At 40.5% G+C, this 15,162-nt stretch overlaps 3 protein-coding genes across 3 annotated transcripts; all 3 read left to right on the top strand.

The window, feature by feature from the left end:
- The first annotated feature begins 238 nt into the window (after nucleotides 1-238).
- Nucleotides 239-2,429, top strand: ccl44 (chemokine (C-C motif) ligand 44). The gene is made up of 3 exons (XM_036522847.1): nucleotides 239-334; nucleotides 1,281-1,410; nucleotides 1,744-2,429. The coding sequence occupies exons 1-3, from the start codon at nucleotides 274-276 to the stop codon at nucleotides 1,976-1,978; spliced, it is 426 nt and encodes a 141-aa protein (XP_036378740.1). The 5' UTR covers nucleotides 239-273; the 3' UTR covers nucleotides 1,979-2,429.
- Nucleotides 2,430-4,735: 2,306 nt separating this feature from the next.
- On the top strand, nucleotides 4,736-9,744 carry im:7138239 (uncharacterized protein LOC497366 homolog). The gene is made up of 7 exons (XM_036555601.1): nucleotides 4,736-4,790; nucleotides 5,378-5,473; nucleotides 5,845-5,990; nucleotides 6,399-6,660; nucleotides 7,459-7,640; nucleotides 9,161-9,219; nucleotides 9,591-9,744. The coding sequence occupies exons 1-7, from the start codon at nucleotides 4,736-4,738 to the stop codon at nucleotides 9,739-9,741; spliced, it is 951 nt and encodes a 316-aa protein (XP_036411494.1). The 3' UTR covers nucleotides 9,742-9,744.
- A 2,775-nt stretch (nucleotides 9,745-12,519) lies between these two features.
- Nucleotides 12,520-14,504, top strand: LOC118771294 (anti-dorsalizing morphogenic protein). Its single transcript, XM_036519247.1, has 5 exons — nucleotides 12,520-12,817; nucleotides 13,094-13,230; nucleotides 13,418-13,540; nucleotides 13,730-13,925; nucleotides 14,083-14,504. Exons 1-5 carry the CDS (start codon nucleotides 12,520-12,522, stop codon nucleotides 14,502-14,504), a joined length of 1,176 nt encoding a protein of 391 aa, XP_036375140.1.
- The last annotated feature ends 658 nt before the right edge of the window (nucleotides 14,505-15,162 follow it).

Here is a 15,162-nt window from a genome sequence, read left to right as displayed (position 1 = left end):
ATTGAGCCCCTCATTTCTCCTTCAGGCTACCATAAATGTGACTTTAAATCGTGATTTTTTTTTTTTCATAGCTTCTGTAAGTAAAGCACTTCTGGACTGGGAGGAGGCAGTGGCTAGAGAGAGAGAGAGCGAGGGGGGGGAGAGTAAGGAAGAGGAAAAGAGGGAGTGTGTGTGAGAGGGAGGGAGGGAGGGAGGGAGGGAGAGAGAAATATAAAGGCAACACAGGAAGAGAAGCAAAGGTAACGCAGAGGATTAATAACCACAAGGCTCACCATGTTACTGCGGACTGCAGCGGTGCTTTCTCTCGCTGCCGCTCTGTTTGGATTTCTGGAAGGTAAGGCAGATTTGCTGCAGGGAGCTGTGTGAGTGTGATGGCAAATTGTTGCTGCACGATTCAAATCTAGCAGCGAGGAGAAGGGAGGTAGAGAGGCACTCAGGTAGCAAGAGACAGCCTGGATACAGAGACGCATTGTGATGCAGGGAAACATGCATATCACATGGGGGGTGTGATAGCAGGCCACTAAATATTCTGAGAATATATGTATATGGTAACAAAAAATCACACAGCAAACTGAATAACCACAGAAATGTAGGCGAAAGAAATAACAATTCATATTTACATAACAGGAACAGAAACAAGTTAATATTACAGATAACAAATATCTAAGCTTGAAAGAATTCCTAGTGTTAATTTGGGTTGGGAGTTATCTTTACTAATTAAAGCTGATTACCAAATGAGTGTGATTACCAAATGCAGTTCTTATCGGAAAGCAACAGATTGCATTGGTAACATGGGCTGTCATTCAGAGTACATTTCCCAGAAAATCTAACCTGTAGATATGCTTTCATTTCTGCTGTAAGGGGCATGTGGCAGCTTTGTCAACTTGTCATTTGCAGTGCCACTGAACACAGTGTTGTAATCACACTGACTCAGAGAGCAGCGAGGGGGTGTGTTATGTTGTCCTAATTCTCCAGCCATTCCCACATGTGTGTGTGTGTGTGTGTGGGGGGGGGGGGGGGGGGGGGGGTGTCGTCTTGACTTTCTGTAGGGCGGATAACAGATGCTGTCATCGAGGGCGGCTATTAAATATCACCCTCCATTGCTTCAGCCATTGAAACGTTTATGTAATAACATAGTAATGTGGGGACGGAACACTTAAAACAAAACATCTCTCTTATTCACTCTTTTCCCCCTCCTGACTGCTCTGAAGTTAGGAGCAGACGTGCCATGCAGCAGTGCTTAAGCAGGTATAATAGCGGCATCTGTTTTTCTCCAACAGGGAAGGGAGTTCAGATGCAGAGGGACGTTCAGTGCTGTATGCAGTACTCCCAGGGAAAGGTCCGTGCCAAAGATGTGCTGAGGTTCGAGGTGCAGACAGAAGGGCCCGACTGCAGCATACAGGCTCTCATGCAAGTATTCCAAGTATCCTGGAGCAATCACAGAGCTGGAAAGTGTGCAACACACTGCCTTCTATGCAAACCTAGCTAAAGGTCATCTTGAAATATTTCAGATTCTTAGATTGTTGGCTAGGAGGGAAAGGAATCTTACCCAGTTGATTCCAGATACATAACAAAAAATGTGTGCAGTTTGTGTTGCAGAAATGAGCAACTCACCCTGGCTCTCTATAACCCTGCTAACATTTGGTCTGGTTTCTTTTTCTTTCACTTGGACAAGAATTTTAATTTGCTTGCTTGTCATTAATCCAGTTTGAACTCATTCTGTTAACCCTCTGCTCCCTGCAGACTGTACACCAAGAGGGCAGTGAAGTGTGCTGACCCCAGAGACAGGAAAGTGAAGCGGTTGCTGAGGAAACTGACTCAGAGACAGAGGACCAAGGCACATAGCACCATGTGGCTCCACCCACAAGGGAATCTTCCAGCCATGGCTGAGGTAGCTGAAAGTCACACACGCCACTCTGCCAGGGTAAAGGAAAGCTGGCCAATGAGAGGAAAAGAAAGTACTAAGATTGACCAATAAAAATGCACTCTAAACTTTCACACCCTACTTTCCCTGGTTAGTTAGATCAATTGGATCAATTGCTCTACTGAATGTCTCCATGGTGCAGGGCTACACAACTGAATTCTTTATGGATGGCAAAAATCTGTTCTTTATAATCCTGTGTATGGCCCCATCTCAAGGGACATTAATCATCTGTGATGCTGAATGCATGCACCTTTGCCCTGACACATTGTCTTTCCGTATGAAGTCATGAAATTGGTCATTGCAAAGGGTGCTGCTGTGAGTGACAGCTCCTGGCCCAACTGGTATTGCATTATTAACTCATTTTGTAATACAGGGGTATTGGAGAATGTAATGGAGTATCACAAACAATTGAACATCACACTCCTTCCCAAAATGGATTATGATAGTGATGGTGTATTTAATGATTTGTATACTCATGTTGAAATATTGGTGTTTTTCTCTAGAGTTGTGGCATCCATTTGTGATTCAAATCAATGACAAAATATGTATGGTCATTGATGCAGTTGTTTATTAATCTAATGTTATAATAATACAGCTGTTGTGTAATTATCAGTGTTATAGAGACAGTCATGCATAAGCATTTATAGCCTCTCATTTGAAAACACATGTTATGGCTTAACCAACACTACATTACACTGAGGTAATTGTCTTCTATCTACTAACATCCAGTAATGTTTGCACCAATATTTCTGTAATGTAATTATAAGTATTTCCTCTCATTGTAGGCAACAGCTCTAAACAGATTTTCAGCACACATAAGTGAACCATTCTTCTTAGTGGTACATAGAGCTTTCATTGCCATACTGTATACTGATCATTTAAGGTTTTGGTATGTAGCGCTTTGTCTTTTACATTGTCTCACAGTCTCAGTCAATTACTGCCTATACCAAAGTATTTTGTTGTCAATGTTATATTTCATTTTGAAGAAGTAGTTTTACTCTCTGTAGCAGTCTTATGTAAATTTGTACCATGTTCAGAAGAAAAGGTTCATTTTTGCCAAATACACATTGTAATGTAAATTCATGTAGGCTGAAACAAAATAAGCTAGAAAATAAACCTTACAATTGGACCTTTTATAAATAAATTAATCTTTGAAAACTTTGAGTATCTTTTTATTATTTGTTGAAGACTACAACAACACACATAAAGCATTTTGTGTTACATAATCCTTTGGTTGTGTTTATGCTAGCCTGAATTATGAAATGCTGAGGAGACGGGTTCTCTTTATCTGTTAATGTGTTTATCAGTCAAGTGAGATGGCTGTTTCATTTATTTGACCTTGTTTCCAACTTGGAAGCAGAAAGCATTACTCAATTCAGATTCAGTGTTTGAGAAAATCAGAATATCAAATGACATTTACAAACTTACTTTACCTTATCTTAACTTGGGCTCTGGGATAATACCTGGATTTTCAATGGCTGTGAACATTAATAGAAATACTAAACCAACTTTGTTCATATTCTTTGGCATATAAATTCCAGAATCTACCTCATATCCCAGTGACAGTCACATATACTGCAGAAGAACCTGTTTATGCAACACTACCTTCACAGCATCGCAACAAATCACTGTGTCAGTCATCCTAAGGTGTCAGTGTCTGAGAGCCAAGGTGTAACCCTATTCATCTCAACACCATGTAAGCAGTGTGAAAATAGGTGAGGGTGAAGGAAAGACTTCAAAGCTAATAACTTAGTATTACTCAGTCTACCACAAGGATCACAAGGAACCATCCAGACACTGTAGTTCATTAAATAATTTTGCATGCAGATCACCGATGACCTTGCATCTCAATGCCAAGCAGTTAATATCCTGTGAGTAAAGAACCAGTGCTTTGATTCTATAGTCTTAAACAGTTCCTGTTCCACGAATCATGGAACGTTCGGCATGCCATTTGATCCTAATTTGATATTTTTACAAAGCAGGAACCAAAGTTTGCTTATTACACTGTACTAATTTCATAATATGAAGCTGGTGAACTACTTTCAAATGGCTTTAATCATAATTGAAAAACAAACCTCAGAATATTGAAATAGCAGACATAGTTGAAGGAGGCAAAGAGTTCAATACTTGCTTTGCCTGATTCATTTAACAATGGCCAGATGCAATCAAGGGCATCTCATCTGTTTCCTCAATTAATATCTTCCTCACTCCCTTACCTAAAGCCTGGAAGATGAACTCTGTATTACTAACCCTTTATTCATGAGCTGTGGAATGTGGTCACACACAGACAGAGCCTCGCCATTTGGTGTGCTGTTGAATAAACACCAAGGTGGTGCTCTCTTCTTTAGCTGCTACCCCATGCTGATCCTGTTTTCTTGGCATGGGTAGATTTTGTTTCAAGTTGAGGTGCTAAACACCTTCACCCTGAGATAAAAGATGATTAATGCTCTCTATCCCCCTTTGAATGAGCACAACCTAAGGTGCCCAAAGCTGCTTAAACACTTAATTAGGCTGGAGTTAGCACACATCTCTACTGGGATCCTCCAGCAGAAACAAGAGAATTGCCAACAGAGGTGAAAACTTGATACTCTGAAGACTTCCTTTGAAGTGGCCCCCACCTTAAATACTGTCCTGCAGGCATTCCTCTGTGGAAATTTGATTAGTTCTCTCTTTTAGTCTACAACGCTTTGCAGCATCACCCAGCAACATTTGTGGCTATTGCACGACCCATGGATATAAATATCTCTCTGGGAGCCTGAGGGAGGACACTCCAGATCCTGGTAGCAGTGGTGTGACTTAGAGAGCTTTGCAATGGATGTTCTGATGCCATGCCTGTTCCTCATTGTGTGTGTCCTCCATCCAGTCAGTAAGTACAGCGTGTTTTTCCTCTGCTTACCACTCACAGTTTCAGCAGTTCAGGATTATCAATCTAAGGGTGTTGTCTGAACGAGAGGTGTGATTTCATCACAGCTATGATATGAGCGATTATCCCCTTCAACTACAAAGAGCTATACTGAAACCTTTTTCTCTCTGCCAGTGCCCTAATGCACGTTAAAACTTGCATGACTTGTATAAGCACAGGAGCATGACAAAATATGAACATCTCCATTCCCTCTCTTACTTTGGTTAAAGATTATGTGTATGTTTCAGTGTTCATCTTGATTCTGGTGTTCTTGGCAAAGCCCGTGGCACTGTGTGCAGCATAAAACACTCAAGACGTTCACATTCCATTGAAAAGCATAGATACGCTACACACAGATAGCTCTTTGCATGGCACTGATTTCAAGATAATCTCGATTGACATGTCACTTCCTGCTGAGTTTTTATGTAGGAATGTGCTAGCAATAGAAAAAAAAATCGCAATATCTGAATGCCAGCACATTTGCTTGTTGATGTGGAGGTGCTGTCACTTGAAGCACCTAGAGAAAAATTTGACATACAGTATATTTTCAGCTGCTGCAGTGCTGGGAAAGGGTGCAGAGCACAGAAACCTGTTCTCTGAGAGGAGCTGCTGCAAGAGACAAGGACACTTCATTTATGTGGGACAAGGTAAAGCACTCTCGAACAGGACAGAGTAGCATTTCCACACCACTTATAAGGGCAATTTGCTTCTGTGGAACAGATGATATGATCTAATCATTCTATGATCCAAAGTCCTCCATAGACTCCCAGAATACACAATTCCTGTTTTGTTGTTGTTTACTGTACCTGTGGTATGTGCTGATAAGTACTTCTGTTTGAACCTTAATTACATTTTCTAATATCACAAGAATGTAAATATCACACAAATGATAAACACGCGTTGACAATTCATGTTTAAACCTGTATTAATTTTGTGAAATTTGGGAGAATAATTAACTGTCTGTTTGCCAAGAACATAGACCTAGTCAGCAGGATATTGTGCTCTTTTATTTTCTTAGACATCTCTGGCAGTCCAGTTAGTGTGGACGTGGGAGTGTGCAGGTCCCACTGTGGAGGAGCGCAGCGGACTCCCAGTTCGCATGGACCAGGATTGCCTGGATATTCCAAACACTCATCCATGCTGGATTTCCTCAGAAGTAAAAAGGTAAACACACGCGATTACCAGTCACCACAGCTACCACAAGGGGGCGCCACTTTGTCTACACGCCAGATTGCCTGATGCAGTAGGACACATAGTCTGATTTAGCATTTATTTATATAATCAAACATATCCTTTTTCAGCGCTCCATGCGAACTTGCCAACTTTTTTGAAGGAAAAAAAAAAGTAGCCCTGTCATATTTTATGAATATAAAGTTCCACTTCAATGGAACTGCTCTGTTATGTTAGAACTGGAGTGCATGTCCAAACCCATAGTTCATTTGAGACGCTCTGCTCACTGAGCACACCGGTTTTGCTCAAAATAATGTCTGTGGCCGAAGACGATAAATGATTTTATTTATGACTTGTGTTTCATAACTATGTAAGTTTAACAACTCTCCTTTCCACATCAAGGTTCGCGAGCATACTTCTCTTGAGACAGCGGGGTACGTTCCCTCATGCGGCAAGAGCTCTACGTGTGAACCGGCTCGGGTACGGGTCGAGCGAGTGCTGCTGATGGAGGGACTGCGAGAGGTGGAGGTTATTGATGAATGTCACTGCGAGCCCAAACTAGAGCACTGTATTCGCATGCCCGCCCTTAAGACCTACTACTTTGAGACACCTTACGAGTCGGTCGTCGACGTGGGAAAGTGTTCCACTTCGAAGGAATATCCAGGTTTGTACGTTACAAAGAATTGCACACAAAAACATAAATCCAAACGTCTTACAAGTGGTTTTGAATAACCCATAAACGAGTATGAACTACAGCCATAACTGGTGCCAACGTAAAGTAGTATTTTGTCAATTAGGAAAAATAATCTGAGAACACTAGCGCATAGCCTACGTGTATCAGATGTGTAACCCATTACAGACATATTGCCTGCACGTCTGATTATTTGGCCAAAAACTCATGCCCGCTGATTTAAACGAGAGACTTGTCTATTACATTCCAGCCTTAAATATTTGCTTGTTTGAAAGTTAAGTATGAATTAAGCTATACTTATTCTAAGTTTAACTGGAAAAAACCCTGTTTTTATGGTATTTTGGTAAGTATGCATTTGAAATAATATTCAATTTAATGTACATATTTGTAATGCACTTCACCTTGCGCTTAACCCTTGCACTTTTGTATATATGTCGCTCTGTAGGCGTCACAACTTATCTTAAATTGTTTTGGTTGTATCTCAAGTCCTTTGTGCAATGTAGTGCTATGAAAATGCCAAAAGTCAATGGTGATAAAACAGGAAAGTGGACAATGAAATGGCTTGCATTCATTTTTTTTTCCTCAGGAAGAAATGTTTCCCTTTACTTCTGGCAATTTTTCCCTCTGAAGACTGCAGTTTTAATTACCTGCCTGGAAATGTCCACTATACTCTGTATTCTGCTAGGGATATGTGTCTGTGGGCATTCATTACCTGTTATTTAGATGTACTGGTTGCAGCGTACCTGATATTTAAATATTTTTTCTTTGCAGAGGGTTTCTCCTGTGTCCCCACCAAATTTGACTCGGTCCTAGTTGAGACTCCAAACAGGATTGACGTCATCAAGACACTGGGGGCCTGTGAGCTGAGAGAAAGCTGCTATAGGGTGCCTTACATTGAATATTACTATGAGGTCATCTTCAGCTCTGATGGTACAAAAGAAGAGAGGCTTAAGGTGAGCAGCACATCTTCTGAAATCATTTTTAGATATATGGAAGTGCTTAGATGAGAAATTTAATACATCATCCATATAGGACTATATATTTTTTAATGAAATAAAGACAAAAATCATCCCCTGCATATGGGAATTACAGAGGGATGTCATAAATCTGAGGTTAAAAAAAGGAGACACAGCACAACAAATGTAAGGAGGACAGACAAAACTTGACTTGAAGGGCAAGACTTGGGAGACAAGGATGCGCCTCCAAAGATGATGGCACCAATATTTTTGCAGTAATGTGCCTGCATCAGGGTGATTTGAAATGCTGCACTTTTAAAGTGGCTATTGTTTTCAGGTAAACCCAATTAACATGTGAAGACATTAGTATGAACGTTAGTTAATTTCATAAATACCATCAATTAAGAGTCATTATCCACTTAAGGAAAGTTAACCTGTTTAAAGGTGGCCGCATATTTATACAAAAACAATTATTCAAATAAAGCAGGTTAAGCTACTTCAAGCCAGTCTGAACCAACAATGGACAACACGCTTGCCAAAACAAACATAAAATACCAGTGATATATGCAAAATGCTGAAATATGCAAAATGCTGAAAAGTGATTCAAATCACCCAGAGAAGGGGACATTAGTCCTATCATTTAAGTATACAACCTTCTCACATATTGCAAGCAATAAAATATATTTGGGAGATGAAAACAGAAATCTTATCTGCTAAGCAATGGCTGAGTCCCACAGTTTCGTGCTAAGAGAGGGGAACATGATAATGTTTCTCATCAAGTGCCAGACATTCCAAATGAGTCATTTCCGCTTCTGTGAAATGGCAGCTGTAAAGTGCATTCTAAAGAACTACATGGTTGTTTTATGGTTCAAGTGGAATTTATTGTTGGTTTTAATATCATGCCAAAATTATTGTACCACATATACAAATAGACACAAACACCGACATTCCATGTTAGCAAAATTACTTCTTGAAGGAACATTGAATCATGTATGTTACTGACATTTTTATTCGTTTTGTATGTCCATTTTCCTGCTGTACAAAATGCAATTACAACCCAAACAAATGGAATTTAGCAAACACAAGTCTTTTATATTACAACACAGAGTTAAAGTTTATGTGCCTTGCTTCTCAAGTAAAGGACACCTAAAGTTTTCCGTTCAGATCCATAATAATACTGCTAATGAGAGACTAGCTAAGTCTAATAACATTGTGGAAATACTGCATAAATTATTCTTGCAAAGCATCATTTGAATCTATTAAGCTGACAACTTTCTTCTCCTGGTAATTTATATGATGAGTGTTTATTTCAGTCTCCACTGTCTGCCACCTCTTTGACAAAAGGTCTGAAAAAAAGTGTACACAAATGGTCTCTCCAGGTGCCAAATCAAAGCATTTAAAATGCTAAATACCATCTCCCCACGGATGTGCCCATGTGAGACACTGGATGCTTGGTTGCATATTGGCATCCCACTGTGAGCTGATTGCCTTGTCTTTGTGTTGTTAATTTTCCCCAGGAAATTGACATTGGCAGATGTTTAGGAGGCTGCACCACAGGAAATCGATGCCTTCTCAGGTAAGCACAGCTGCTGCAGCTCCCCCAGAACTCTCCTCCCTTTTTCAGCACTCTCCTCCAAACAGTCTGTTTGCTTTAACAACAGAGGCTCATGCAAAATCCCCATAAAGCTCGACACAAACATTGCCTGCTTACTTACTCGCTAATGCTCTGACCTTTTTAAGGTGAAAAATAGGCACAATCTAAATTAAAATCCAGATCTACTTGCTAGCAAATTCAAAGAAGGGTATCAGCTTTTTAAAGCATTAAAACAAGTGGCTTATTGTAGTTAACAGAAACTATAATTGATCAACCTAAGTGCAGAGATAAGGCAAACTGTGAACCTGATTATAAAATATCAACAATGGAGCAATATTTCTTTTCTTGTGTAGGAGCTCTACTAACTCAGAACAGTGTCTGATGTGGGAGGAAGGCCCTACCAGATCCTGTGTCCCTCAGGGGTACCAGAACCATGTGTTCCGAAGCAGACATGGACAGATCCGCAACATCCTTGCCATCACTTCTTGCCACTGCCAGCAGTAGACACAGCGCCCTCTTCTGGAGCATTCTACACATGCTTGTTGATATGATGCACTCATTCAGGCACAATTAGAGAACAAAATAAAATATAGGCAAAGGCCTCTCAAAACCACTGCAATTGGGTTATTTACTTTATCGAACTGTACATGTATCAGATTATATTACTATATAAAGACATGATGGTGGGTGGGACAGTTGGAAACTGCCTGGTGGGTGCAAAAATACATGTACTGTAGGCTCTATCCATTACTGTATGAATTGGGCAGCAAATACAGAGGCAGTTTGACTGACTCAGGAGTTTTTAGGCCTGTGCTGTTGTATAATATGTAAAATATGTATAAAATAATTTTGTAAATAAAATTTGTCAACATTTTTGCAAACAATTAGTGGAATATTCCTTTGAAAACAAAGAAACGGTGACTGTTGGAACCTGTTGAAGATCTCAAACAGGTAGTCAGTTACTACAGTGTTGTATCCCATTAAAATTTTACTATCTGCAAGTACAAACAAAATCTAATAATCTTGAAAAAAAATACTGAGGAGTCTGGCAGAAACTACTGACATTATTAAACTCGATGTTAACAATGTTCCCATAAGTTGGTTGACATGAAATCAGTGATTGTTGGAACTAGTACCCTAATACTGCACAAGAGGATCCTAAAACAGACATTGGACATGGGACATTAAGAAAGCAAGTCATATAACACACATAAATACCACTTGAATATAAATAAAAGCCATGGTATGTTTTCCCTTAGCTTGACAATCACTTGAAATGTGTGACAAACCCTCTGAGTCATACTGATAAATCCACTACTGTCCCTTGTACCATTAGGCCTCGAACACACTAAATGAATTGTCAATTTACATGTCACTTTTGGGGGACTCTCAAGAATAAAGACAAACAATGAAAGATTATTCTTTATTGACTCATCTACTTATGCTTAATTGCTCTGTTACTTTTCATGAGGACTGCGGAGTTGAAGTATGTCACCTATTGCCATAACCAAGTCATGAGTCATAAATGGTAACTAAGCAACAATAGAGAAATCTGTTTTGACAGTGCCACATACAGCTGTAGTAATTTGGATTAGCAAACAGCATCTTGTTACCGAATTGTTACGTCAGTACTGTACAATATATATGAAGCTCATGCCACCCAACAAAGCTACATTTCTAATGACTAACAGTACCAACTACAGTATGTTTTATAATTATATTCTAACAACCTTGTGATTAAATAAGTGCTGCGCCTTCACAAATCAGTGACACCTATCTATTCTTCGTATTGTCTTGACATACCAATGTAATTGTGTTTTACAAAACCGGGGCCACAGGCTTTCATTTCTGGTGTTGTAGTGTATGTGTTTTTAATGGCAATTACTTGTTATTTGTGACAGATTAGTGTCAGCAAAGGTTTATGGTTTTGAAGCCTGTGTTTTCCTTAGATGTTCAGCTGAGTTATCTCCCGACATTATATCACTATTCCATTATGACGTCTTCATACCCTCTAAACTTTGACCAAAGATGCGTTTGATGTGCATGTTCATAACCTGAACCAATCTGAAACTGAAATGACGGTCCCTCACAGAAATTCGCTGAATAAAGTCCAGTGAAAACAAAGAAAAATGTTCGACGACTCGTTCAACAATGCAGCACAGCAAAGGTGGGAGACAAGAAAACTTCGGCTTCCGATCCCCCAGTACACAGTGCAACCTCTGCACATTAGCAACAGTTATTGCGTCTTGGTGAAAACACTGGAGAAGTGATGCATATTCGTTGAATGTGCAAGCCGGGTTAAATTACTGGTCATTCATGTAGAGTACATTACAAAACGATTGCTGAGCTGGATGAAAAGTTAAAGTCTATCAATGTATTCGTAATCTGCTCATGCAAAGAACTATATTGTCGCGTTTCAGATTTGGCCTTCGACTATGAACCTTGTTGCTGTTTTAATATTTACTGCTATAAAGTTATTCACGACGTGGGAGCGCTTTGCTCGATAATGCGGGAGTATTTATACACAGAGGAAAATATGCCAGTTGTATTTTATGGCGAACATCGTTCACATCATACCTTAAAGTTGCTGAAGATTGAGCATTCTGTCAAGTTGTGTTTGACCAGGTGAACAATGTAATCGCTGGTTAGTATTAACACATTATGTTGTCTATCCCTAAAATGTTGCAGGGTATTTCCCGTATATGTTTAACAAGGTAATTGTCGTTCCTGTAAGACATTAGCCCCCTGTTTGTCTAAATTAATGGATCCATTTAGAGGAAGTTAGCCTCCCAGGGTGAGTAAACTTCCTTGTTGCATTCACAACAAAGGTGTTTTTGTCTCATTCTCTGTTGAGAAATTTGAACATGCCTTATTCCCACAAAAAGGATGTAAACGCACAGTCCAGTTTTTTCATGTGCTTTTGTAATAACTCATGATAGGAATATTAAACTTTAAACATAGGTATGAAATTCTTTGTGATGTCCACCTTTGCAAAACTTCATGTTGACAGAACAATTTGAGTCATTTACAATCAGGTTCACACCTTGTTAACACCGCCATTAGCCTGCCTTTACAGACACTGATTGTTGATTTACATTTGCGATTTAATGGAATCTTTTATTGCTGTTGTCCGAGGGCTTAGACAGTCAGCGTAATGCGTTGTCATTTGATATAAAGCTGCGTGCCTCAGGAGCTTCTCACTCACTTGAAGTCTCGGCCTTTGGTAGAGTAACCTAACTCATCGGGAGCTTTTTCCAACTGAACAGCCCGCATACTCCCAATATGTTAACTGTCGTCTTAGTAACTGCAGTTTTGATTAGCACTGGCGTCGCTAGGCCATCGCTCAGATATTTGGAAAACACATTTACAGTGGAGAATGAATCAGAGGAAGTCCGTTCGGAAGCGCTGAAAAGGCTTTTGGAGGTTTTTGGAATGGAAGATCCACCTCACATCCGCGGCCTCCACAAGCAACCGCCACAATACATGCTGGACCTGTACAATACTGTGGCGGATGTTGATGGCGTTACTAAGGACCCTGACCTGCTGGAAGGAAACACCGTTCGCAGTTTCTTCGATAAACGTAAGATAACTATTCAGTTGCCCTTCTTTAAGATTATTACCTGATATGATGTGGCCATTGATGCAATGGTGTGGGTTCAAAAAGTACGGATATGGTATGGGTTTGTTTTATCGGTTGGTGAGATTTTCACTGGCCATTGTATGTTGAGGCTGTGCCGCTGGCGACATGAATGAGATAATTTGCGTGTAATTGACATGAGTTCCTTAGTCATTGCATCTCCAATACGGGAAGTGTATGCTCTTGCTAACTGCACGCCTTTCGTTCTTTTTCTTACAGTTCACAGCGAAGAAATCCAGTTCTTGTTCAACTTGTCTAATGTTGCCAAAACTGAGAAGGTCTTGACTGCAGAGCTCCATCTGTTTAAACTGAGACCCCAGGCTTCCTACTCATTCAACAGACACCACTTTTGTCAGGTATGATTCAATGGTAATTACATTTCCAAATTTTCACAGTGAAATTAGATAATATATGTATTAATTTCCCCAGAGCTTTGAACAGAGAAATGTTAAGATGACTGTATAACATTTGTAGCACAACATTTGCACTGAAATATAACCCTTTGAGAAACAGTACTAATTATGGGTCCATTTCCTTATATAGGTCAGTGTTTACCAGCTACTTCAAACCAGCAAAATGAACACATCCCAGAGCAGGAAGCTGTTGTCCTCCAGGCTTCTTCCTGTTCATTCCAGTGGCTGGGAGGTTTTCTCCATTACACATGCAGTAAGTTTTCCCATCCTTTAATGTCAAATAATGTGCCTCACCTCAGCATACATCATGCAGCATGAGCCCTGCATTTTTCTTTCATGTCACACAAGCATGCATGCATGAATGTACACCACATACATTCACACCATACTTTCCAGGAGGCTTCAGATGTGCAGTTGTCATTAAACCTCATTTTATTTGAAGGTGCGCTCTTGGATGGCGGATGAGGGTAGTAACCTTGGTTTGCTGGTGACGGTGAGGACCCTGGGGGGTAGCCAGATGGATTCAAAGCTGGTGCGCTTCGCTTCAGGCCGCCACCACCACCAGAGCAAGCAGCCCATGCTGGTCCTCTTCACTGATGATGGCCGGAGGGCTGCCTCCCTGGAAAACACTCTGAAAGGTACAGGATACAGTCAATTCCATCGAAACCCACCTTTAAATCTAAACTAGTACAAATATGTTTCCTGTCACAATTCAGTTACTTACATTCTGTTTATGTGTTTATGTAGTTTGTCTCTAAAGTTGTCTCAACCATCAATACTGTCTTTCACTTCCAGATATGCATGACACCTCAGCACCTCCCAGCCTGCCAGTTGCTCAGAAGCCTCTAGCTGCGCAACGTAGCCCACGCTCACTGGACTATGAGGAAGACGATCAGAAGATGCCCTGCCAGCGTCTCCCCCTGTATGTGGACTTTGAGGAGATTGGCTGGTCGGGCTGGATCGTGTCCCCTCGCGGTTACAATGCCTACCACTGCAAGGGCTCCTGTCCGTTCCCGTTAGGACAGAACATGCGGCCAACCAACCACGCCACCGTGCAGTCCATCATCAACGCTCTCAGGCTCACCAAGGGCATTGAGACGCCTTGCTGCGTGCCCGACAAGCTCTTCTCCATCAACCTTCTCTACTTCGACGACGACGAGAACGTGGTGCTGAAGCAGTATGACGACATGGTGGCGGGGAGCTGTGGCTGTCATTAGACTCTACGGGTCACCTCTCCTTCTCGCATCCCACAGGCTGTTTAGCTGCAGCACGCACTGTCAATGTAGGAAAGTTAAATATTGCAGGTTTTAAAGTCCCAGCTACATGTAATGACAACTGTTGATACTGTGAGTGTCATTCCTCTTTTCAGCACCGTGTTGTCTCATCATTTGGGTGTCTCAACGGTAGACATATGTGGGTAGTTGAATGTGCTTATTTTCGGGACTCATATCCAGTATTTCAAATTTCTCAACCTGTGGCATCTCACCATCTATGCTGGTTTTCATTCTAGATGAGGTTAGAGTTGATTACGCTTGATTGAGCTGTTGGAGCCATTATTTGAATTAAGCATAATTAGCAGCTAACAACTCAAAAAAGATCTCAGCTGGAATCGATATCAGCATACTAAGTGTACCTGACATTTAGGAAACGACATAGCAGTGTTTGCATTTCCTGTGGCATTGTATGATATGTAAATAGTTATAAATATTAATATAAGATCTGGAGTCTATCATGGAAAAGTTGTACATGTGTAAATGTGTAAATTGTATGGCTTCAAGTTTGTCTTTTTTAGCAAATTAAAATAAATTGTGAATTTAATTCTGATACTGAAGGGTATTGTGCCTTACCATGCAAATTAGCAATTCAGTAAGCATT

Source organism: Megalops cyprinoides, chromosome 2 (assembly GCF_013368585.1).
Source record: "Megalops cyprinoides isolate fMegCyp1 chromosome 2, fMegCyp1.pri, whole genome shotgun sequence".
Classification (NCBI taxonomy): Eukaryota; Metazoa; Chordata; class Actinopteri; order Elopiformes; family Megalopidae; genus Megalops; species Megalops cyprinoides.
Note: the sequence above shows the minus strand (reverse complement) of the source record. Positions and strands in the feature narration are given on the sequence as shown.

Coding starts and splice junctions, on each gene's coding strand:
- ccl44 (XM_036522847.1), top strand. CDS start 274: ATGTTACTGCGGACTGCAGCGGTGCTTTCTCTCGCTGCCGCTCTGTTT. Junction 335..1,280: donor TCTGTTTGGATTTCTGGAAG/GTAAGGCAGATT, acceptor TTTCTCCAACAG/GGAAGGGAGTTCAGATGCAG. Junction 1,411..1,743: donor TGCAGCATACAGGCTCTCAT/GCAAGTATTCCA, acceptor TGCTCCCTGCAG/ACTGTACACCAAGAGGGCAG.
- im:7138239 (XM_036555601.1), top strand. CDS start 4,736: ATGGATGTTCTGATGCCATGCCTGTTCCTCATTGTGTGTGTCCTCCAT. Junction 7,641..9,160: donor CAAAAGAAGAGAGGCTTAAG/GTGAGCAGCACA, acceptor AATTTTCCCCAG/GAAATTGACATTGGCAGATG. Junction 9,220..9,590: donor GGAAATCGATGCCTTCTCAG/GTAAGCACAGCT, acceptor TTTCTTGTGTAG/GAGCTCTACTAACTCAGAAC.
- LOC118771294 (XM_036519247.1), top strand. CDS start 12,520: ATGTTAACTGTCGTCTTAGTAACTGCAGTTTTGATTAGCACTGGCGTC. Junction 12,818..13,093: donor TCGCAGTTTCTTCGATAAAC/GTAAGATAACTA, acceptor TTTTTCTTACAG/TTCACAGCGAAGAAATCCAG. Junction 13,541..13,729: donor TTTTCTCCATTACACATGCA/GTAAGTTTTCCC, acceptor TTTTATTTGAAG/GTGCGCTCTTGGATGGCGGA.